Source organism: Danio rerio, chromosome 17 (assembly GCF_052040795.2).
Source record: "Danio rerio strain M-AB ecotype USA chromosome 17, GRCz13ab, whole genome shotgun sequence".
Lineage (NCBI taxonomy): Eukaryota > Metazoa > Chordata > Actinopteri > Cypriniformes > Danionidae > Danio > Danio rerio.
The window spans coordinates 58,482,981-58,510,000 of NC_141037.1; the positions used below are offsets into that span (position 1 = coordinate 58,482,981).

At 35.4% G+C, this 27,020-nt stretch overlaps 1 protein-coding gene across 1 annotated transcript in view; it reads left to right on the plus strand.

Annotated features, from left to right (window-relative positions):
- Window positions 1–446: 446 nt before the first annotated feature.
- The window catches only part of dlst (dihydrolipoamide S-succinyltransferase), a 27,314-nt gene continuing 740 nt past the window's right edge, over window positions 447–27,020 (plus strand). Inside the window, 14 exon segments of the mRNA NM_201487.2 lie at window positions 447–551; window positions 3,166–3,199; window positions 3,666–3,705; window positions 3,783–3,844; window positions 5,521–5,595; window positions 6,920–6,975; window positions 8,036–8,144; window positions 10,020–10,184; window positions 10,342–10,424; window positions 13,118–13,215; window positions 17,017–17,147; window positions 20,846–20,919; window positions 21,537–21,620; window positions 24,330–24,497. Coding sequence (NP_958895.2) covers window positions 489–551; window positions 3,166–3,199; window positions 3,666–3,705; window positions 3,783–3,844; window positions 5,521–5,595; window positions 6,920–6,975; window positions 8,036–8,144; window positions 10,020–10,184; window positions 10,342–10,424; window positions 13,118–13,215; window positions 17,017–17,147; window positions 20,846–20,919; window positions 21,537–21,620; window positions 24,330–24,497 — 1,242 coding nt within the window. The 5' untranslated portion in view covers window positions 447–488.

Consider the following 27,020-nt stretch of genomic DNA (forward strand, 5'->3'; position numbering starts at 1 on the left):
TATATATATATATATATATATATATATACATACATAAATGAGTATAATATAAACAGGACAAAATAAAAGAGGACAGAGCCAAAAGTAAGTACATTCTTGATTTAATTACATAAATATAAATATTTACATATTAAATATTTTATTTAATAATAATAATATTATATATATATATATATATATATATATATATATATATATATATATATATATATATATATATATATATATATATATATATATATATATATATATATATATATATATAATTACAATAAATACATAAAAAATAAAGTAACTAAGAAACAAATCAAAAATAATTTAAATGTTTAAGTGTCACGGTGCACAGAATGACAGCTCAATGGCACGTTCCATTCATGCTCCCCCCGCTCCACCTCATGATGGTAGGTTCCGCTTTGCTTCCGACGTGTGCTCGCGCTGTTTCCGCTGCTGTGCCGTGAGAGCTGCAGTGCGCGCGGTTCACCGACGACATGTTGTGTCATTCCCGCTGTCTGAGCCGGAGCCTCGGCCGCTCGATCACCGCCCTGAGACAGGTACGTGTGTGCGGGAGCGCCGCGCTCCTCGAAGAGACGTGACGGGACCGGGAGCGCGCGCGGTAACGGCATTGGTAGGCCGCGCGCGGGCCCAAGGGCAGCAGGACACACACCAAGCAACACATAAACACACTCGAGCAACAGAGTATTCACACACACATAAACACACACACATGACGGACACACCGGCGCTCCGTGTGCTACATGAGCTGTTTGACACGCGGTAAAGCCGCACTGGACACCGGCGAGAGGTCACAGAGGAGCGGCTGCTGTCAGAGCGACCATCCGGCTGGGCGGCTGCTGCTTTACGGGATACAGCTGCGGCCGGTAGTTAAAGAGTGATATTTATAATATTTAATAAATTCTCTATTAAATGTATTTTATTAACGTCTACCCTTAGTCCAAAACCTGAACCCAAGCCTCACAGTAATGTAAAACAGTCGTTATACCGAGTATTAGTCATATTATTTATTAAATGATCCGTTAATTGTATTTTATTAATGTCTAAGTTACCCCAATTCTAAACCCAATCATCACAGTAATGTGAAAACAGCAATTATAACTAATATTATTTATTATATTATCCATAAAACGTATTTTATTAATGTCAACCCCAACTCTAAACCCAGCTCTCACAGTAATGTAAATATTCATTATTGTTGTACAGGGTATCTGCAGCTGTATCCCTTCTAAAGTTTACCTGGTGATCGGTCCTCTGTGAAAACGCGCACACTACATTTACATGAGTTCTGACTTGTGTAATGACAGTGTGTTTGCTCGGTTTGTATTCCTCTTGCGCGTTCTCATGCTTTTAATGGTTTGGGTGAAGTTGGTTTTATATTCACACATTCAGACTTTCACCTTCTTGATATGATTCCAGAAAAGGATTGTTTGCAAATTCTAAATCATATTAGCAGCCGATGACTATCACTAACATTGTTTACATTCAATGAAATAGTGCTAATGTTGTTTTGAAGTCACGCATGCAATTTCAGACTTAATATTTAAAGACATTTTTAGTGCTTCCAATTTAATTTGATAGATAGATAGATAGATAGATAGATAGATAGACAGATATTAGAGCTATAATGGGAAAATATGCAATATATTAATGTTGAGTATTGTGATAACGATATTTCTTACAATATAATATTTCCGTATAGAAAAATGCTATTTTTATTAGCTATGTTTTTAAAATCATTCATTTATATAATTATTTTAACATCAAAACATTTAATTAACGCTAATTCACACCAAAAAACTCAAATATTTCGCCTTTAGAGCACTATGAATGATTGAAATCCTGCAGCACATGTCCTGACTCTGATTGGCTGTTGGCATCTTCTTCTGTCATCTCGACTCCGCCTATTATTTTCAGCGTTGGGTTCAGCTCCAGCCAATAGCAGAACAGCAAGTCCTGACGAGGTGGGGCTAAAGATAAGACTTCAGTTGGTTGGTCAGATTTAGATAAACAACCAATGCATAAAATAAAGGTAATTTATCACACATATATTGTGTATACTATTTTTGCGCTAACGATACTTTTGCGATATATCGTGCAGCCCTTATAAATCTTGTCTATTTAGCTGTTGTAAGAGTAGATCAGGGAACGGCTCATGTTTAAGTGCATGAGGAGCAAAGGCTGAACAGTTCATTCGTCTGTATGTCAAAGTCCTCAGATGTAGTATTGGTGTGTGTTGACCCTGCAGCACGTGTGAATCTCTGACATGGAGCACATAGATGGATCATGTGGCGCAGATATTTCAGTCACCTTCAGGAAAGGCCTGTGGCTGTGTTTGAAGCTTTGCCATTACATGCTGATGTGCTTCAGGGTTTTTGTTTTGAATGTATATATATTTTATTCTGGTTTTTGTTTTGGGGTCAGGACTAGGCATGGGACGATAACCGTTTTCTTGGCACATCGAGGTTTGGAAAAGTCAAGGTTATAATACCACCAAAATTTTCTGTAGCTTTGTCTAAGTTTTTTTATTTACACTTTTTTGTTTGTTTTTTAGGACAACAGTATCTCCAGCAGAAAAAAATCCAAAACTTAATTAAAGAAATCAGTGTTTTTGAAAAAAATGAAGACAGCAGAAGTCAATGATTCATTTTAATTATTTAGACTGATGTGTTTACTGCTCCAAACTATTATAAATCTTTCAAAAAATACAATATATTGTTTTCAAAAGGAAATAAAAGCTCTTGTTTTTTACCCAGACATTTAAAAAATAAATATTTCAGAGCAGTGATCACAATACCGTGGTAGGGTGAAACCGGGATATTTTTATCCAAGGCTATCAGAATCTTACACTGGCCCATGCCTACCCAAAACGGACTTCTTTATGGCTGGATTTAGTCGAAATTATGGGTGTCAAAATTAATAGTTTCTTCGGTGCACCGCTATGCAGACGCGGACAATTCGGTATCGGTTCAGTAATAATCATAACCGTTTAATATGCACTGACGTCATTAATTGTTGTGCTGTTTGTGAAGATTATCAGGTTGAACGTTGGCCCTGATGTTTGTGTTCTCATTCAGTCAGTGCTTATAGGCTGATCAGTGCTGTTATTTTGATCGTTGATGATGCATTAATGTCTTCATCTTCCTCTTTCAGGGTAACAGTGTTCTCGCAAGACGGGCTACATCAGGTGAGCTGAGAGACTCTGTCAACTGCACTACATACTAACCTGCACACTGTAACACTTTAGTCACAATGGTAACACTTTAGTCACGATTAACGCCATTAATACTGCCTATTATTGTAATATTAACTGCTTTTTTAGTTGTTATAAAGTAGAGTTTTTATTAAACGTCCCTAATCCTACCCAAAACCTATATAGCTGATATGATTTTATATAGGAAGTGATATATATATATATGATAAGATATGATATATATGAGTCGATATATACGAAATGGTATGATTTGGTATATTATATGTTATTTGAGATATGATGGGATATATGATTAGGTATATGAAATTATATATGATATGTGATAAATGGCGCATCCCTGTTTTTTTTTTTCCTCAGCAGCTGTTTTTGTTAATGTACAGTAGCCGTCTCATTCTGACAGTGCAAACAAACTTGCTCATGTGTCGGATTTTTCCCGCAGGTATAGCAGCTAGTCAGTGTGTCAGCTTCCAGAACAGCCCGTGAGTGTCTCTGAGCTCTGACATTTCCTATGGATGTGGATAAAATGTAAGATCTCACCACACTGTGTGTTTTTCAGGAGGTGTGAGACCCGCTCTAGTGTCTATCAGATCAGATACTTCAAGACCACAGCCGCTCACAGTATGTATAACACACACACACACACACTGCGTCTTTACAGAGATATGCAGTGTTACAGATGCACAACCTCATTTGTGTGCTCTTATCTGAGGTCTGACATTAACAATGCATTTATTACAGCCGTCACTCGTCTTTCTTAACATTAATGAAAAATCAAGTCTGTTGTTAAATGAAGTTTATTGTTACTCACAGTGCATAATGTTAATGTTAACAAGCATGCATTTGGATTTTAATCATGCCTTCGTGAACTATGATTAATGCTGTACTAGTATATTAGTTCATGTAAGCTAATACATGAACTATTTAAAATGTATTGTAAAGTGTGACCAATATTTATCTTTATCCAACTCAGAATAAACATGTTGTAATAATAATATAAGGTAAATAATAAGCAGACAGCCGTTTATTATAGGGTTGTCATAAATGACTGCAAATATTTAACATGCAATGAGTTGTGGAATCAGTGTCTCTACGCTACATGATATTCTGACATCTGAGTGTAGCATTTCACCTTTTTCCTGACGGTTCTTTATTCTGACGGTCGTAGGGCCTGAGTGTGCACATACGTGGACAGCACATTGAGCTCTTAAGTGTTTATTTAAAATACTTTGAATGTTTTATATTTTGTTACAGACATGCAGTGCCATCCTGCAACTGTTTTGCAACAAATCAAATGTCCCAAACCCTATTTTAAACTGTTCAAAATGGGGGGAAAAATGTTGTTTTTACTCTCTGGTAGTCAAATTTCTATGTTAAATATGCATTACAAAAAAATCAGTAAAAAGTGTTTGATGTAAATTTGGACCACGAGTCCACATATATTGACATAGTTTTTTTTCTAAAAGTACATCATATCAAAAGATGATGCTTAGGTTTATATTCTAATTAGGTTCCAATAAGCCCAAATAGCAAAGAGAAAGATAAATGCATGTAACAAAAAGAGGTTATAAATAAATAAGAGGTTAAAGGGACCATAAACCCAGAAAGTAATTTTTACGTTTTTTCAATTTGATATATTTTTAATATTATTTAATATATTTTTAATTATTTAATAAATCATATCTAATTAATATATATATATATATATATATATATATATATATATATAAATATATATATAAATATATAAATATATACATACATCAGTGTATATATATCATATATCAGTTTGTCAAGCCATTTTTATAATAATAATTTATAATTGCAATAAAATACCAGCACATTTTCCATACTGCTCTTTTGAATTTTGCTTATTATACATTTATTAGCATTTTTAAAATGTTTACATTCTAGATTCACAGACATTATTTTGCCACATTATTTAAAATATGTGGCTAAGAAATAGCTATTAACTTTTTTTTTTGGTAGGGTCAGGGAAAATTTGGGCAGGGCAAGTAATAAATCTCAACCACTGGCCCAATCGGCCCAGTAGAAAAAATCCTTAACGTTGAACCTGGTGGCACTTGAATATCTCTTTGGATGATTTCTTAAACCCCTCTGCAGTCATACTTTTCTCATTTTTTTGATGGTGGGTTTTTAATCGTATATTTATCAATGAAATGTTTCTGCTGTGAAAATAGCCGTTTCCGTTAAATAAAAGAAATTGTTTTTAAAGTGTTGAAGATATTTTCTGTTTCGTGCACAGCACAGTCATTAAATGTCTTGTGTGTTTGCAGGGAATGAAGTCATTACAGTAAAAACCCCAGCGTTTGCGGAGTCTGTCACAGAGGGAGATGTCAGGTGGGAGAAAGGTAAGAAGGCTACGTGTTTTTCCTTGTTTCTTCAATAAATCGACGCTATAAATTAATCTTGAAGCCTTAAACGTATTAGTAAAAATATGAGTTCAATTAAAGCGATAGTTCACCCAAAAATCAAAATGTCCTCACTATATGCACAACCTCAAGTGCTCATTCATTTTCCTCTGGCCTAGTGACTTATTTTTCAGGGGTAACCACAGCGGAATGAACCACCAACCATTCCAGCATATGTTTTACGCAGTGAATGCCTTTCAAGCCGCAACCCAGTACATTCACACACACATTCACACACTAAAGCCAATTTAGCTCATCAATTCTCCTATAGCGCATGTGTTTGGACTGTGGGGGAAACTGGAGCACCCGGTAGAAACCCACGCCAACACGGGGAGAGCATGCAAACTCCACACAGAAACAGCCCCTGTAGGCACTCGAACCAGCCACCTTCTTTCTGAGGCCACAGTGCTAACCACTGAGCCCCCATGCCGCTACCTTAAGTGTTTTTTTATTTTGTTGAACACTAAATAAGAGATTTTGAAGACAGCTGAAAATGTGTAACCATTGACATGCAGCTAAAATAAATACTATTGAACTCAATGGTTACCGGTTTCCAGCATTCTTCAAAATATCTTCTTTTGTCTTTAACCGAAGATTGAAACTCATAATGGTTTTGAATAAGAGAGTGTAAATGATGACACGAGTTTCAGTTTTAGGTGAACTATACATGTAAAGATTTATTTATTTTAATATTCACCTTATTCTTTGTGTATGAGTGGACACAGCTATGTGAATCTTTTTGGTTCGAGGCTTCAGGCCTCATTCACTTCCATTCATTTTTAGATGTTAAAATCATCTCGTTTTTCTGCTTGATGTTGCAAACTGATCTGTTCTCATGATATTATTCTAGTTTTTCTGTATAGTCATGAACACACTTGTTTGTAGAGTTTGACCGCTTTCTGCCGTTTATTATTCTCATTCAATTGCCTATGGGAGAAATGACTAGGAAGTTCTAAAATATTCTGAAAACGAGCACATTTCCACATTGTAGAATAAGGACAGTACTGTGCTTTATTTTGCATATGCAAATTCAAATTTTAATTGACTCAGTTTTGCATAATCTTTGAGATATCGCTGCTTATTCATGCTTTACATGTTAAAGTTTTAAAAAAAAGGTCTCATCTGGGTGTGTGTGTGTGTGTGTGTGTGTGTGTGTGTGTGTGTGTGTGTGTGTGTGTGTGTGTGTGTGTGTGTGTGTGTGTGTGTGTGTGTGTGTGTGTGTGTGTGTTTGTTTGTTTGTTTGTTTGTTTGTTTGTTTGTTTAGCTGTTGGAGACTCAGTCGCTGAGGATGAGGTCGTCTGTGAAATCGAGACCGATAAGGTAAAAAGTGTTTATTATTATTATAATTTATAGATTTTTATGTAATTTTATGTATTCATATTTAATGTTATTGTTAATTATTAATGAAACATGATAATTACATTTATTATTGTCATTATTAATAATAATTATAAAAAGGTATAATTATTTATATGTAAATATTGTCAAACTCACACACACATTTGTTAATTGCTGTGTCACAATTCTGAAATGCAAAGGCAATGAAAGAGTCAGAATTATGAGGATATTTAGTTTATATGAAGCTGTGCCAGGCCATTTCATAATACCTATTTTTTGTCATACGATATATTGCATCAAAAAAAAAAAAAAAAAAAAAAAATATATATATATATATATATATATATATATATATATATATATAGATATTATATAGATATTATACAGATATTATTGTCATTGTAAGACCATTTAATGCCGCTTATTATATAATCCCAGAATGGTAATATAATAACATCACAATGCAAGTACACTCCTTTTATTATTTTATTTTATTATTAAAATAATTATTCATTAAATAACATTATATAATCATTATTAAATAATAATTATTTATTATTATTAAAATAATATTATTTTATTTTATTGTTAAGAATAATTCATTTAGTCATAGTCATTTTAACAGTTTAATAATCAGGTATTGGAGTCAGAATGTGGAACGCATATCCTAAATAAATACTCATAAATGTTAACGATGAAGTAACAGAGGCTGCGATATCCGCTGCCAGATCTATATTCAGTCGTGAGACACCCACATGAGAATATACTATAGTAATGTATAGTAAATACCATAGTGTTTTTGAAACATACTGACTCTGACACCTCCAATAGAGATGTTAATAGAAAATGTTGCTAGAATTGTGTAAAGGCGAAATCTATTGCATCACCAAAAAGGATTGAGGTGATGTCCACGTGCCATAAGTCCATATATTGATTATTGTGACAGGCCTAATCTCTGCCGGAGGGGAACACACTGCAGTTTTGTTCATAGTTTGACGTAGTGTGTCTGTGCAGTGTTGACTTTAGTGTGTGTTTGTGGCAGACGTCAGTGCAGGTCCCCTCTCCGGCTGCAGGAGTGATCGAGGAGCTGCTGGTTCCTGATGGAGGAAAAGTGGAAGGAGGAACTCCTCTGTTCAAGCTCAAGAAAGGAGGTCAGACACGTTTCCTTCTGCTTTCAGCACAATATAACCATTACTAGGGGTCTAACGATATTCAAACCAACCGTAAATAAAAAGTGAGTTTTAACTGGTAACACTTTAAAAGTGTTTATTTATTAACTTCATTGGCTGTGTATGGCTGTGTTATTGGGTTTGGTTAATTTTGTTCAGTCAAAAGATAAAGATATATATAATAATAATAATAATTATTATTGTTGTTATTATTATTATTATTATTAGTTATTGTTGTTATTATAATTGTTATTGTTAATATTATTGTTATTATTGTTGTTGTTATTGTTAATATTATTATTATTGTTATTATTATTATTATTATTATTATTATTATTGCTATTGTTTATTAATATTATTATTATCGTTATTTTTTATTAGTATTATTTATAATATTATTGTTATTATTATTGTTATTTTTATTATTGTTGCTATTGTTAATATGATTGTTATTATTGTTGTTGTTAATATTATTATTGTTATTATTATTATTGATATTGTTTATTAATATGATTATTATTATTATTATCATTTTTATTATTATTATTGTTGTTATTATTATTATTATTATTAGTTATTGTTGTTATTATAATTGTTATTGTTAATATTATTGTTATTATTGTTGTTGTTATTGTTAATATTATTATTATTGTTATTATTATTATTATTATTATTGCTATTGTTTATTAATATTATTATTATCGTTATTTTTTATTAGTATTATTTATAATATTATTGTTATTATTATTGTTATTTTTATTATTGTTGCTATTGTTAATATGATTGTTATTATTGTTGTTGTTAATATTATTATTGTTATTATTATTATTGATATTGTTTATTAATATGATTATTATTATTATTATCATTTTTATTATTATTATTGTTGTTATTATTATTATTAGTTATTGTTGTTATTATAATTGTTATTGTAATATTATTGTTATTATTGTTGTTGTTATTGTTAATATTATTATTATTGTTATTATTATTATTATTATTATTATTATTATTATTATTGCTATTGTTTATTAATATTATTATTATCGTTATTTTTTATTAGTATTATTTATAATATTATTGTTATTATTATTGTTATTTTTATTATTGTTGCTATTGTTAATATGATTGTTATTATTGTTGTTGTTAATATTATTATTGTTATTATTATTATTGATATTGTTTATTAATATGATTATTATTATTATTATCATTTTTATTATTAGTATTATTAATAATATTATTGTTGTTGTTGTTAATATTATTATTGTTATTATTATTATTATTATTGCTATTATTTATTAATATTAATATTAATATTGCTATTGCTATTGTTTATTAATAATGTTATTGTTGTTATTATTATTATTATTATTGTTGTTGTTATTATTGTTATTATTATTATTGATATTATTATTATTGCTATTGTTTATTATTGTTGTTGTTGTTATTATTGTTGTTGTTATTCTTATTATTGATATTATTATTATTATTATTTGTTGTTATTATTAAACTTATTTTATTGATAACTAATCAAGTTTTTAGTTATTAGCTTCATTTTTACAATCTAAAATGTATGAATTCATGAATCTTTGTTCACATGTAGACATGAATTTTTGTTCATGTCCATATTTGTCCGATGTTATATTTAGTGGGCTAGCTGACATTAAAAACAGTACCCCTTCCCCCCTGTTGAGATTTGAAGTGTTGAAGAAACCTCCTTTAAAACTTTCCATCTCCTTAATACCCAGCGTCAGAACTGCAGTGTGGTCTGGCTGTGGTGATGGTTGTTGTTGTTGTTGTTGTAAACGTGAGCTTGTGCAGTGGTTTGAGCTGTGGTGTGATGAACTGTTTCAGCTGGAGCGGTGAAGACGGCAGCAGCGGTGGCGGCTCCTCCTCCAGCAGCAAAGACCCCTGCTCCTGCAGCCCCTGCCCCTGCTGCTGCCCCTGCGGGTGGACCCATACCCTCCAGCATGCCTCCTGTACCCGCTGTGCCAGCCCAGCCCATCCAGGCCAAACCAGGTCAGTGCAGCTCACATGAGAAGTACACTCAATCTACTTTATTATTTGTCTGTCTTTTCTGGCGTCTTGGTGCTGTAGATGGAGATGGATGCAGTTGAGATGAGGTTGAGCTCTTCATTCAGGTTGGAACTGAGAGTTTGTGTGTGTGTTGTTGTAGTTTCAGCCATCAAACCCACTGCTGCTGCTCCTGCTGCTGCTGCTGCAGACACTGGAGCTAAAGCTCCCCGATCAGAGCACAGGGTGAGACACACACAGCCACTCAGTCAGCACTACACCATGTTTCATTCTCCAGCTGCATACAGCTAGGTGTCTCTGTATTCTGAAGGCAAATTCCTGCTTTAGTCAAGGCAAGTTTACTTGTATAGCACATTTCATACATAACCTTATCTCAAAGTGTTTTACACAAACAAGAATAAAAGAAATTTAAAATATGATAAGTTTAAGAAATAAAAGAAATACTGCTGGGCGAAGATTAATTGCTTCTAAAATGTGTATTACGTATATGTGATCAGGGTTCATACGGTCATGAAAATCCTGGAAAAGTCATGGAATTTTGACTTGGCATTTTCCAGGCCTGAAAAAAGTTTTGGAAAAACTGAACAACCCACAGAGATTCGGAAAAGTCATGGAAATTAGTTTAACGAATGTCTGTATACTTAAATATAGGTTAGTTGTGTTCTTTTCTGTCCGTCATCAAACACATGCTCTCACATTATTGCTGTGTGAGCATTAACTAAACACATTTTACATGCATATAAAGATTCATTCAAACGAAACAGATTGTAGCAGAGATGAGGGACTCAAGTCACATGAATCAGTCTTAAGTTACAAAATTTAGGACTTGAGACTTGCTTGACAAATATCTAAAAAAAAGACTCGAGTTGGACTTGACTGTCATGACTTGAGACTAAGGGCTCTATTTTGAGGGTCCATGCGCAGAGCGCAAACGCTTTCAGGGCGTGTCAGAACGCGTTTTTGCTAATTTAACGACGGGAAAATCTGTCTTGCGCCAAGGCGCATGGTCTAAAAGGGTTGAGTTTATTTTCTTAATGAGTTATAGGTGTGTTTTGAGAATAAACCAATCAGAGTCTCATCTCCCATTCCCTTTAAGAGTCAACTGCGTCACGCCAAGAGCGCATTCACTATTTACAGGACGCAAAGTAAGTCTAAGTGGAAAAACTGAGCATTTCACAAGCAAACAGTTCACAGAAAACAGTTAAACAGAGCATCTACTGCGTGACAATGAGAGATAATGGATCTACTTTCACTTTCGCTCTTGGATAGGGAAACCTTTACGCACAGACATTAATTAGTCTATAAATAAATACTTTAATTTGTTAAGCGCAAATATTCGTTTCCTAAACTATTTCTAAATTCAGCTCTAATCTCCAGCAAATGAATAAATGAACAATAATAATGAAGTGGGGTCAAAAACCTGAGTTATATCCTAAAACACATGCTGTGCCCCATATGGTCTAAAACCTGACAGGTGGGCAAATCTAAGCTTGTTTTTAATAAAACAAATATAAATATGGATATAATAAATAATACTGCTAATAATAATAACATTATACAAAAGCAAACTGTTATGAATGAACTGAAAAAGCCTCCCGAGATGAAGAAGACATAAAAGCAGTGATTTTTCATATTTATGTAGGCTAGAAAATAATGTTTTGTAATATTTTAATCCTTTATATTTATATTCTATATCTATTCTTATTATATCCTATATATATCCTTAATATTTACATGTTTTCATATGTAAAGATATTTGCCTATTGCTCTCTTGTGTGTATTAAGCAGTGTGTAAGCGAGGCGCAACTCTGCGCTGGAGTTTAGACCGGGTTTGTTTTGGTCTAATGAACAATCTATTTTAGTTTCTCAAAATAGCGACGCGCCAGCAGTGCGCCTCAGAACGCCTTCCTTTATAGACCAGAACGCCTATGGGCGCACAAATGAGCGCTAATGCATTTGCTATTTAAACAGCACAGCGCAACGCCTCAAAACGACTCTTGCGCCAAGCTGAAACTACCAAAAGACAACTGCGCCGCACCTTGCGCCACACTGCGCCGCGTGTATGATAGGGCCCTTGACTTGTACTTGACTTGAATGACTCAAAATAACTTGTTTTTGTTAAATACACAACCGTTTGTTATACATTATGCATTTAAAAACAAAACAAAACCGAAAGTTCTAAGTCACGCATGCACAGTTAACTGCATCTAGACTGGATCATTTGGTTTAGAAGAACCGCTTTAAATGATTCATTAGATTCATTTGAACGATCATTCGAATGATTCATTTGCTATTCAGTCATCAGATAATGCGGTGATGAAAAATGGAAGGCGTTCTGCCAAAGATTACAAACAAGACGGCTAATCAAAGTTTATACTATTTAGTCTGACTTAGTGCTTGCCACACATATACTTTACTTGGGCGGGCCGTCTAAGTATATTTAGTGACACGTTCTTTTTATAGTTATTATAATTTTTCTACACTGTTTACATCCGCCTAATTTAACCAAACATCCGCGATCGATGTAGTGGAAAACTTTATCTCGTTACTTGTTCCAGCTGCGGCTGGATTTATTGAGAATTATTTATATCATTTATTAAATTGCCCATTACTTATATTTTATTAACATCAACCCCTATCCTAACCCTAAACCTAACCATCACAGTAAGGTCAAAACAGTAACTATACCAGGTATTATTCATATTATTTATTAAATTGCATATTATTATTGTCTAACCCTCACAGTAAAGTATAAATATTAATTAAAATTGTACAGTGGCTCCAACATTATGCTATATTGATGCTGTATCCCTTCTAGACCTATTTATTTTGACATATTCAGAGTTGTGGGTGAACTGTGCATATGAGTCCAATATACAAAGCAAAGAATATTGAATATGAATGTTTTTGCTTCTCAGGTGAAGATGAACCGCATGCGACTGCGAATCGCTCAGCGGCTGAAGGAAGCGCAGAACACCTGTGCCATGCTGACCACCTTCAATGAAGTCGATATGAGGTTTGTTTCTCTCCCAGAAAACCGTTCTTTAAAGGTGCAGTATGTAAGTTTGACACCCAGTGGTTGATCTAGGTATTGCACACCTGTTTCAAAACAAACCCGAGCACAGGTTGCCAAATTGACGACACTGATGGGAGCTGGTTCTCAAGTGTCTCTTGCTGCGTCAGATAAACAGCAGTCAGTGATAGACTGACACAGAGGAAGCAGAGATCCAGTTTATGAGTCAAAACACCACAGTAAGGGTATTTGGTGTATTTGTGGAGGAGTTTATTCAAGCCTTTCTGAAATGATGAGTCATGCACTTACTATGGATACAGGTTAATACATGCCTGTCAATCAATTCGGTGAGCGGTGAACCGCACTCCATCAGGTCGGTCAGCCTTAAAATCACTGGGATTTGGATCCTATTTTTAACATCAGGAAATTTTAAGAGACTTGTCGTGTTTTTATCACTCCAATATGACTGTGGACACACTATACAACACACACTTCTGTTCTAACAGCTTCCAAAAGTTGATTTTGCATCACAGGTGGCTTTTAATTAATAAATAGCTATTGAGTATAGTTTTGAAGTGGCCTCTATAACAATATAATACATGTTGACCATCACGATATGTTGTATTATTGAAGAGGCTACCTCAGTGCAGACCACCGATACTCATGACAGCTTGCCGACAGCCTTGTGAAAACTGTGCTTATTGGCCAAACCCGATTAGAAGCTCTGCAATGCCCGTCCAAAAACGGTTATAGATTGGAATCTGGCCTACAGGAAGAGATTTCTGCAACCCGATCCGCACTTAAAGCGCGCAATGTAAATATTTGGTCCTAATGTTGGTCAAAACAAAGATAAGAAGGGCAAAATGGGCTTTATTAATTTACAAGGAAACGTTAATGTCCAGCGGCTCCCTCGCCCGGGCCTGAAGATGACACTTTGAGGATTTTCTCCCCAGCGCAAATGGCCGGATCGGCTTTCATCGGTCGGGGGGTTGGTGTTCTCCTGTTAATCGTGTTGGCATCGATGTGCTTCAGGAAGACTGTCGGGACGTCCCCTGAGATGTCCGCGAGACGCACCAGCGCTATATGGGCTATTATGACGGGCCAACAAGATTTGAAGGCTGTGGAAAGTGAAGATTTTTATCGCGTCTTCTCTCCTTTCTCTGAGAGCGCGTGTCTTGGGACGGTCCTAATCACGTTAGCGGAGAAACCGGAGAGGATAAACGGTGTTAGAGACAGGAAAATAGAGAATTACGGTCTCGTGGCCCTTTTCACTCAGAAACCTGGCCAGACTGCTGTGCACAACATCCCAGACTGCTGTTTTGGTGGTTTAAACTTCACTAGTGGTGTTTCCATACACATATTTTGATGCACGGTTTTGATTATCTCATAAAGCAATGCTTAAGAGAAATGTGCATGAATTTATAAATTAGGGTTTCCACAGGGTCCTGAAGTATTAAATATCAAAAACTAAATTTTAGGCCTAAAAAAGTCTTAAATTCATTGAAATATTGACTTGTAGCTCTTAATTTACTCAATCAGGTCAGCGCCAATGCAGTCACCAACAATCCATCTTTTAACAAAACTCTATTTACCAATATGGTTTAATTATCTTCCTCACTATAACATTTGTAAGTGTTTATAGACCATATGTGGGGAAGACGCTGACCTGGACTGGCTGTTTTATCTTGTTGACATTTAGTTTATTATAGGTTGTATTGAAAAACACATTGTATGTTTGGTTTGCTTGTTTTGACACATTATTTAAGTATTATTTGATTAATTGGAGTATTTTTAAATATAAATCTTTATGATCTAGCCCTTTATAGTAAATGGTTTAGCTCTATAGTCATAATATAGCCATATAGTCATTCATAATGGCATTAAGAGGTCTTAAAGTTTTAGATTTGTAAACCTGCAGAAACCCTGATGAACTTATCCATCTAGCTGAATAGGATAGACTTTATATTCAATTAAAAAAATGCACAAAGTATGATTTAAACTCTCTACTAAATAAAGTCTACAATATAAATGTGTGTTTTAGGGACTTTGCATTAATGGGATAAAAATATCACGGTTTCATGGTATCACGGTATTGTGATTACTGCTCTAAAGTAAGTTCTTTTCAAATGTCTGGGTAAAAAACATTAACCCTAACCCCATATGAGAAAATACATATTTAGGGAACATTTATAATATTTTAAAACGGTAAACGTTTCAGGCTAAATAATTAAAATAAATCATTGACTTCTGCTCTACAAATAAGCAGTTTTATAACCTTGACTTTTCCAAACCACGGTAAACCTTGAAACCGGTTATCGTCCCATGCCTAGCTCGCGGCACATGTTTTCAGCACATTGTCAAACAACTGAAATGTTGCTTTGCTGATTGTAAAATGCTTAAAGTCTGTCATCACAGTGTTTTGTTTTGTTTTTTGACATCTTCATGTTATTTGTGTTGTTCGAAATATTTTTAAAAAGTTTTGGTTTTGAAAAATAATAGAAGATTTATCTTGGAGATGCAAAATGTGCTCACTATTTTAAGAATCGCCCATATATATATATATATATATATATATATATATATATATATATATATATATATATATATATATATATATATATATACACAATATATATACAGCAGGGGAAATAAGTATTGAACAAGCCATCATTTTATTTTCCTCAGAAAACATATTTCTAAAGGTGACGTTGACTTGAAGTTTTCACTCCGAATGTTGGTAACAACCAAAACAAATCCTTATATGCAAATAAAACGAATCAAATGAGTTTACAAATGAAGTTCTGTGTGATAAAATGAAATGACGCAGGGTAAAGTGTTGAACACATGAAGAAAGGGAGGTGTAGTTTGGCAGTGAAAGCCCAGACAGCAGCTGAAATCTCTCAGTAGTTCTTCAGCAACCGTTCCTCAGTGTAAATGAATATCAGCTGCTTCAGTCCAACATCTACAATAGCAGGAGGATGAAGATGAAACCATTTCAGCAAGACAATGATCCAAAACACAGCCAAGGAGACTCTCAGATGCTTTCAGAGAAAGAAAATCAAGCTGTAGAATGGCCCAGCCAATCACCTGATCTGAATCCAATTGAGAATACAGATAAAGCTCAGATTTGATAGACGAGACCCACAGAAGCATCAAGATGTACACAAACTGTTGAAGTCTGTGAGAAACTCACACCTGAGCAATGCATGATGCTTCTTTCTCCATATGAGAGGCGTCTGTAAGCTGACAGCACCAATAAAAGCCTTTTATTTAAAGAATTAAATACATTTCAGTAGTTCAGTACATTATCCTTGTGTCGTTTGATTGTCATTGCACATTATTTCTTCAGGTTTTTGTGTGTTGGTTTATTTTTGTCTGTATTGTTTGGGTTTTTACCAAACTCTGGTTCAATTCCATGTCAGCAGCTGCTTTAGAAATGTTAATCCCAGGAAAAACATGACAATGTTCAATACTTATTTCCCCCTGTAATGCTAATCATATGTACCCAAAGTTTTTGTTCAGTTGTAAATAAAAGCTGAGGAATACTTTTTTTCCCCCACAATGATGCCTCTTGTACATAGTCTTGTTATCTTTTGGAAAAAGCCTGGCTCATTTTCAGTCAGATAAAAACTTGCTGGTTACTTCAGAGTAACTTTAAGTCAGAATTTGCCAGGGGAATGCATCATTTTGGGCTTGAATACACCTTTTTCACCCCTGACAAGTTTGTGCCTCTTGCATGATGCTGATGATTGAGACTGTGAAGGAGGTGTGCTTGTCTGATAAGTGTTTATTCCGCCATTTCAGCAACATCACAGAGATGAGGACACATTATAAAGATGCTTTCCTGAAGAAACACGGCATCAAGCTGGGCTTCATGTCTGCCTTCGTCAAAGCTGCAGCCTACGCTCTAACAGACCAGCCTGCCGTTAATGCTGGTACGTGTCTACACACACACACACACACACACACACACACACACACACACACACACACACACACACACACACACACACACACACGTACGTAATAAAGGCCAGCTACTAAAGATCTGTGCAGGTATACCTCACTTCTCTGACCTCTAACGCCCCATTCACACGGGGCATCAGCGTCAACGCTTGCCATTTACTTTGAATGGGTGATGTTAGGCATTGCTGAACTACATTGTGGATCCGTCGGTGCTGCTTCAGAGGCGTTGTTTGCTGCAGAAGTTGGGACTAGCTCAACTTTTCAAGCGCCGATGGAGATCAGATCGCTGTATGCAAATACACCAGCTAGACAGTGGCCTATTGCTGACTGAATTTCATTGGCTGACGCTGCTATGATGATCGCTTCAGCCCCAACTTCAGACACGCCTTCAGTCAAGCGTATGACGCTGACGCCCCGTGTGAATGAGGGATAAGAGGTGCTCCAGCAACAGACGCTAGAGGCCATGGTCTATAGCCTCCTTGTTAGAGCAACTGACTAACATGCGGAGAGTTGCAGGTTCGATCCCAGCTCGGAGTGAGTTGGGTGTTGTAGGACTGGCGGGGTTACACACTCAAATGAGCATGCAAACATGCACACACAAATGCACACTCAACAAATCTGCGCACAGATGCAGACTCACACACACAGACTCGTACTTGCGCGAACACACACATAAAAACACACAAGTGTTTGATGGGAGTAGGTACTGTAAATTAAATTACTTAACTGAAAGTACACACACACACACACGTGTATGTATGTGTATATATGTTGTTATTATTATGTAATTTATATATATATATTATATATAATATATATATATATATATATATATATATGTAATATATATGTATATATATAATATATATATATAAATTATATATATATATAATATATAATATATATATATATATTATATATATATTATATATATATATATATATATATATATATATATATATATATATATATATATATATTATATATCTATATATATATATATATTATATATATATATTATATATATATTATATATATATATATATATATATATATATATATATATTATATATCTTCTATATATTCTCTCTCTCTCATATATATATATAAATTTATTTATTTATTTTTTTAGGTAATTTAAATTTAAAGTAATTTTAGTTAATTTAATTAAAAATGTAGGGCTGCTCAGTATGGCAAAAAATAAAATTGATTCACGATTTTTATGTTTTATGATATTTATGTTTTTATTGTTTATATGTTTTATTTATGTTTTATTATTTTGTAACTTTATGACATGTTAATAACTAGGGATGTAACGGTATCAGAATTTCACGGTACGGTAATACCTCGGTATGAATGTCACGGTACGGTATTTATTGAATCATTTACAGGAAAAAAAAAACTTTTGAAAATACTCCAAAAAAGTGCCAAAAGTGTCAATGACATACAAATTAGCCATCTATCTGTTAGCTTTGAAACAGGAACTTCAATTTTAATAAAAAAAAATTATTAAACCATGTAAAAAAAAGTTTCAATTTAGTATTGTTAAAAACTCATCACATTTAACATTTAATCACTCACTTAGATAGAGATGGGTTTAAAGGAAAATTATCTTATAACTATAATCTGGTAAAAGCTGGTATCTCTGGGTATTTACAATGTCCCCTGCAACAGAAAAAACCCCTCTCATTTGGGACTGAGGATTCTGGGACAAGAGAGATATGACTTGGCCCAGGTTGACAGCAGTGGGTAACGTTGTGCATTGTCATTGTCTTTCCCCCACATAGGGCTCAACCTGTGCAGTGCACATGCCCTTTTTAGTCTTGGATAGAAAATGCCCTTCCAAAACGATCAAATGTGCCCCCGCGACGCGACACAACCTCCGTCCAGTCCAGCCCTTCAGTAGGCGCGCGATAACACCTCTCTTGAGTATGCGCGCTCAACCCCCCCTCGGCGCTTTACAATACGCGCGCCACAACACAGCTGATCAGAACGCGCGCGACAGCACCGCTATTCAGCACGCGCGCGGCGACAACACCCGCTTTAGGTTCGATCATTTCCATCTTTTTTTCATCTCCGCTACTAGCAGCACACTCCATTTCCGCATTACTGGATCTGTAGCGACAACAGACCGCAAAGGATTATGGCCACGCCGGGGCTGATGGGAAATGAAGTTTCAGCTACCTCCCGTTCGCTTCATTCGCCTGAGCAAATTTTCTCAGAAGACCTATAGTTTTACCGAGTCATGCGACTTCGGTAATATCGAAAAAATTTAATATTGCGGTATGACGGTATTTACAATACCGTTACATCCCTATTAATAACTCATTATACCTGCTGGATATACTCAAATACACGCATATGCTCACACATACACACACATTTTTGGGTAATTTAATTAGAATAGTCTTTATTAGGACTGTGTAATATGGCAACAATAAAAATCCTCCTTAAAATTTCCTTCGCTCAAAGTTTGAGCGACTTACCTTTTTTCTTTTTTTTCTTTTTTTTTTTTTTTGCAAATGAATGATGAGTTCAGTACTTACTTTACCCGCTGTAAATACTTAAAACACACACACACACAGAGAGGTGTGCTGGTGGAGCCGAGCGTCTGGCCTCTTCAGATTGAGCTTCTGGTTTGGGTTTGTGGTTTAGTGGTCGTCTAAAGGACTCGTTCTGCAGATTAGTTTTCTGTCGCCCCCCTCCTCTCTTTCCTTCCCAACCTCATTGGCTTGGCCTACATCGAGATCTGCGTTTAACACACTTTCAGCAGTTGGTGTGTGTGTGTGTGTCTATATTTGCCCAGAGGGTCAGCAGTGGAGACTCTTAAACAACATCACTGTGCTAAATGTGCACCAAAACCCACTGATCATCCATCAAAACTGCTGCATGTGTGCGTTAAAGACGAGAGTGTGGCGCTCGCATCACGTTAGGGTTGAAAGTCTAAACTTTTATACATAAACATATTAAATGCAAATGCTTAATTTCACTGATGTTTAGTGTTTTTGTGAAAATGCCTCATGCTCATCTCATTTAAAAAGAAATATATTAGACATAAAATAAAAACAAACAGCATTAAATGCAGTTGTCATTTCACTGATATGAGCTCTTTTTGTGAAAATATTTCATGCTTTAGTTTAAAGATAAATAAATTCAACACATTAGCATGAAACAAACAAAAAACATCAACATATCAAATGCAAGTAGTGTGATTTCACCCATGTTTAGTCTTTTGTTTAAATGTTTCTCGCTCAATTAGTTTAAAAATAAATATATAAAACACATTAAACATATTAAATGCAGTTAATCCCCAGCTGGGATTCGAACCAGCGACCTTCTTCTTCTTCTCAGCATTGAGGCCACAATGCTGACCAATGAGCCACCGTGAAGCCTAAAAATAAAATTCTTGAATAATAATGTGGAATAAATGTCACCAGGTTATTATTTTAAGGATATTGGATAAGTGGAGTTTATGTACTATTAAGCACACACTAAATAGAGTACAACAGAGTGATTAAAGCATGCTGAAATGACTGTATTGCATTTTCTACTTCAATATTTCATGCGTTTTTAAGTTGTTTGTGTTTCCTTATAGCTTGTTATAAAGTTTTCTGGCAATTTTTGAGTTGTTCAGTGCTGTTCAGTGAGCTTGTTTTGATCTGTGCAGTCATTGATGACACAACCAAAGAGATCGTGTATCGGGATTATGTGGACATCAGTGTGGCGGTGGCGACACCAAAGGTAAAATCCTGCACATTTATTTCTGACCAGAGTCACCAGTGAACACCAGCTTGTGAGTACGTGTATATATGAGTGTGTATTTGTGTGTGTACGAGTGTGTAGTTGAGTGCATTTGTGTGTATTCGATTGTGTTTATATGAGCACAAAATGCAGATATGCAAATAATATGCAAATGTAGATGTGTATATGGGTGTCTGAATATGAGTGAATGTGTGTGTGTGTATGAATGTGTTTGAGTGTGTGTGTATATGAGCATAATATGCAGATATGCAAATAATATGCATGTGTATATGGGTGTGTGTGTGTGTGTGTGTGTGTGTATTGTTAGAGTGTTAATAATGAGGTATGCATGTATGTGTATATGGGTGTCTGAATGTGTGTGTGTGTGTGTGTGTGTGTATTTGAGTGTGTTTATATGAGCATAATGATATGCAGATATGAAAATGTGTATATGGGTGTCTGAATGTGTGTGTGTGTGTGTGTGTGTTTGTATAAATGAGTTTATTTTGAGTGTGTGTGTTTATGAGCATAATGATATGCAGATAAGTTAATAATATGCAAATGTGCCATAGTGTGTGTGTATAATGCAAGTGTGTGTGTGGTGTGTGTGTCTGCAGGGTCTGGTGGTACCGGTGATCAGAGGTGTGGAGGGAATGAACTTCGCAGACATCGAGAAGACCATTAATGAGCTGGGAGAGAAGGTGAGCGCGTCTCAAAACATGATTAATACTTAGTGTGCCCCACACAGGTGAGTGGGTTATACAAACCACCTGTAGAAAACACTCTTTCATCTCTGACACTTGCAGCAGTTTTTACATTTGCACCAGACACTTTATTGCAAATAGTCAATATAAACACGCTGTGCATTTGTGAAGTGTGCCTCACACAGGTGAGTGGGCCTGACAAACCACCTGTGGAAACTCTCTCTCTATAAAAACTCTCCCCCCTCTTGCGTCTTGCACTTAATTCTCTGAGTTTCCTCTGTATAATCATCACTTGTTATGTGTGTTGCCTCTTGCTGAATCGCTGAATGCCTTTCAGACAGAAGTGTCTGCTAAATGACTAAATGTAAAGGGGATGTGTCTGAAGACTTGCTTATTTAGCAGCAAATGGAGCAGCTAACCAGAAATCTTTATTTAGATAAATATGACACGACCTAAAAAAGCAGCGCTGGTGTCGTTGGTAAAGCCTAATGTCAAGTGATGGGAAAATAAAGCCGCCTAATTTCTGAAAAACGCTGCGGTTTGTCTTTTAAGAGCTCATTATCATCACTGGGACTCTAATATATCACCTTGTACATGACCTTAATGCAATAAATATTTACAAACTCACAAATAACACCATTTTATAAAGACATTTACATTCTACCTCACCAGTGTCAAAGTTTATAGTTGGATTTTAGCCTAATATGATGTTTAATAGTGTATATAATTGGACATTTACTTTTTAACAACCAATTTCAGAATCTAAATAACAGTAAGTGAGAGTTCTTTGTGTTTGCATTATGATGCTGTTGTTTACACAGAAAAAATGATTCATTGGATTTACTATATTTTTTTTAAGGTAAGTGGCTGCAAACGATTTATATAGGCTGAACTTAAACAAATGACATGTCGTAATGTTCAGCTTAATTTATTTGTTGAAATTCAGCCCATATACATTTTTGCAACCACTTGGAAAACAAAAAGTAGTAAATCCACTGAATTGTTGTCTTTTTCTAGTGTAATCGTTATATAATCAGTGGGATTAAATCTGAAAATATTAATAATATCGCTTACTGCGACGATTTGATGGGAAAATAAAGCCGTCTAATTTCTGAAAAGTGCTGCGGTTTGTCTTTTAAGAGTTCATTATCATCACTGGGACTCTAATATATCACCTTGTACATGACCTTAATGCAATAAATATTTACAAACTCACAAATAACGTTGAAGTCATTTTTAGTGACATGTACATTCTACTTCACCGATGTCAATGTCTATAATTTGATTTTGACCTAACATGATGTTTAATAGTGCATGCATAATTAGACCTTTTTAACGCCCAATTTCAGAATCTAAATAACTGTAAGTAAGAAAAGTCTTGGTCTCTTAAAAGTGTTTGCATTATTATGCTGTTGATTAGACTGAAAAAATGAATCATTGGATTTACAAAATTTTTTTAAGGTAAGTGGCAGCAGATTATATAGTTATATATATACTTAAATGACATGTAGTAATGTTCAGCTTAATTTAGTCGTTGAAATTCAGCCTATATAAATTGTTTGCAACCAATCTGTACAGTTGAAGTCAGAATTATTCGCCCGCCTTTGATTTATTTATTTTTTGTCTTTTTAAAATATTTCCTAAATGATGTTTAACAGAGCAAGCAAATGTTCACAGTGTGTCTGATAATATTTTTTCTTCTGGAGAAAGTTTTATTTGTTTTATTTCGGCTAGAATAAAAGCAGTTTTTAATTTTTTAAACACCATTTTAAGGTGAATATTATTCGCCCCTTTAAGCTATATTTTTCCTACAGAACAAACCATCGTTATACACTAACCTGCCTAGTTACCCTAACCTGCCTAATTAACCTAGTTAAGCCTTTAAATGTCACTTTAAGCTGTATAAAAGTGTCTTGAAGAATATCTTTAATATTATTTACTGTCATCATGACAAAGATAAAATCAGTCCGTTATTAGAGATGAGTTAATAACACTATTATGATTAGAAATGTGTGTGTGTAGTAAATCCACTGAATTGTTGTCTTTTTCTAATGTAATCGTTATATAATCAGTGGCATCAAATCTGAAAATATTAATAATATCGCTTATTTCAACAATTTCTGTGACAATTATATCTCAGAACAACAGTTTGCTATGACCGGCCGAATCGCCACATTTGTTGTCTGTTTGAAGAGAATTAAATAATTAGTTGGTTTATTTTGAATTGTTTTAATATCATAGTCTTCAAACAATTCTTCAGATAAAATACATTTCATCCAGCATATGTTTTATGCAGCGGATGCTTTTCCAGCCGCAACCCAACACCGGGAAACACCCGTACTCTCACATACAATACAGGCATTTTAGTTTATTCCCCTATAGCGCATGTGTTTAGACTGCGGGGGAAACCGGAGCACCGGGAGGAAACCCACGCCAACACGGGGAGAACATGCAAACTCCACACAAAAACACCAACTGACCCAGCCGGGACTTGAACCAGCAAAATAAATAACATAAATAACAAATAAATAAACATAGCTAAATTAATTAAGTCTGTTAATATGGATTTATAAATCACTGGAATCAGAATCAGCATGAGAAGTAATCGCCGTCTGTATTGGCTGCAAAAAATCCTAGTTTGTATTGGGTTAATTTTTATAGTCTTGTTCCTTTCTGATTAGTTTTGGTGTTATTTTTCACCCACAGGCCCGTAAGAATGAGCTGGCTGTGGAGGATATGGATGGAGGAACGTTTACCATCAGCAATGGAGGAGTTTTCGGCTCCATGTTCGGGACTCCAATCATCAACCCGCCACAGTCTGCCATCCTGGGCATGCATGGCATCTTCGACCGGCCTGTGGCCATCGCTGGCAAGGTAAACGCGTCAATGCATTGTGTATTATTCTAATAGAGATCAGCAGGAGGATCTGTGAAGAAAACTCTTAAAGTACACATGAAATCCAAACTAATCATATTGGTTTTGTTAGCTCACATTGCTAGTTTTTTTGCGGAACAATTCATCTGTGTGTTTCATTAAGAAAAAAACATTGCAGAGCGTTGTCTGCTGTTAAACATTAGCCTAGAGCACCACCTGCTGTTAAAATCTAGCTTAGACCAGCGTTTGCTGTAAAACACTAGCATTAAAACTAGCCTAGAGCACCATCTTCTGCCATAAACTAGCGTATAGCACCACCTGCTGTTAAAAACTAGCTGAGAGCAGCGGTTCCTGTTAAACACTAGCATAAAAACTAGCCTGGAGCACCATCTACTGTTAAAAACCAGCCTCGAGCGCCATCTGCTGTTAAACACTAGCATAAAAATTAGTCTATAGCTCCAACTACTGTTAAAAACTAGCTTAGAGCACTATCTACTGTTATAAACTAGCCTAAAGCGCCATCTACTGTTAAAAACTAGCCCAGAGCGCCATCTGCTGTTTAAAAAACTAGCCTAGAGCACCATCTACTGTTATAAACTAGCCTAGAGCGCCATCTACAGTTATAAACTAGCCTTGAGCGTCGTCTACTGTTATAAACTAGCCCAGAACGGCATCTACTGTTTAAAAATTAGCCTAAAAATTAGCCTAGAGCGCCATCTACTGTTAAAAACTAGCTTAAAAACTAGCTTTGAGCGCCATCTACTGTTATAAACTAGCTTAGAGCGCCATCTACTGTTTAAAAACTAGCCTAGAGCGCCATCTACTGTTAAAAACTAGCTTAGAGCTATTTCTACTGTTATACCGTAGCCTAGAGCGCCATCTACTGTTAAAAACTTGCCTAGAGCGCTATCTGCTGTTTAAAAACTAGCCTAGAGTGCCGTCTGCTGATATATACTAGCCTAGAGCACCGTCTACTGTTAAAAACTAGCCTAGAGCGCCATCTACTGTTATAAACTAGCTTAGAACACCATCTACTGTTTAAAAACTAGCCTAGAGCGCCATCTACTGTTAAAAACTAGCTTAGAGCGATTTCTACTGTTATACACTAGCCTAGAGCGCCATCTACTGTTAAAAACTAGACTAGAGCGCTATCTGCTGTTTAAAAAACTAGCCTAGAACACCATCTGCTGTTTAAAAACTAGCCTAAAAACTAGCCTAGAGCACCATCTACTGTTCAAACCTAGCCTAGAGCACCATCTACTGTTATAAACTAGCCTAGAGCACCATCTACTGTTATAAACTATCCCAGAGCGGCATCTACTGTTTAAAAATTAGCCTAAAAATTAGCCTAGAGCGCCATCTACTGTTAAAAGCTAGCTTAAAAACTGGCTTTGAGCGCCATCTACTGTTATAAACTAGCCTAGAGCGCCATCTCCTGTTAAAAACTAGCCTAGAGCGCTATCTGCTGTTTAAAAACTAGCCTAGAGCGCCATCTGCTGATATAAACTAGCTCAGAGCACCGTCTACTGTTAAAAACTAGCCTAGAGCGCCATCTACTGTTATAAACTAGCCTAGAGCGCCATCTACTGTTGAAAACTAGCCTAGAGCGCTATCTGCTGTTTAAAAACTAGCCTAAAAACTAGCCTAGAGCGCCATCTGCTGATATAAACTAGCCTAGAGTGCCATCTACTGTTAAAAACTAGCCTAGAACGCTGTCTGCTGTTTAAAAACTAGCCTAAAAACTAGCCTAGAGCGCCATCTGCTGATATAAACTAGCCTAGAGCGCCATCTACTGTTAAAAACTAGCCTAGAGCGATATCTGCTGTTTAAAAACTAGCCCAGAGCGCCATCTACTGTTATAAACTAGCCTAGAGCGTCGTCTACTGTTATAAACTAGCCTAGAGCGCCATCTACTGTTAAAAACTAGCCTAGAGCGCTATCTGCTGTTTAAAAACTAGCCTAAAAACTAGCCTAGAGCGCCATCTACTGTTAAAAACTAGCCTAGAGCGCTATCTGCTGTTTAAAAACTAGCCTAAAAACTAGCCCAGAGCGCCATCTACTGTTATAAACTAGCCTAGAGCGTCGTCTACTGTTATAAACTAGCCTAGAGCGCCATCTACTGTTAAAAACTAGCCTAGAGCGCTATCTGCTGTTTAAAAACTAGCCTAAAAACTAGCCTAGAGTGCCATCTACTGTTATAAACTAGCCTAGAGCGTCGTCTACTGTTATAAACTAGCCTAGAGCGCCATCTACTGTTAAAAACTAGCCTAGAGCGCTATCTGCTGTTTAAAAACTAGCCTAAAAACTAGCCTAGAGCGCCATCTACTGTTATAAACTAGCCTAGAGCGTCGTCTACTGTTATAAACTAGCCTAAAGCATTGTTAAGACTCGAGAGAGAATAGCAATGAATTTTAAAAATGGCAGACTTGATTTCTCATGCATTTTTTTAGAAGAACTGTATTAATAATGTCCTTTTGAAAAGTTAAACTGTGTTTACTTATTGGTTACATCAGATACACTAAA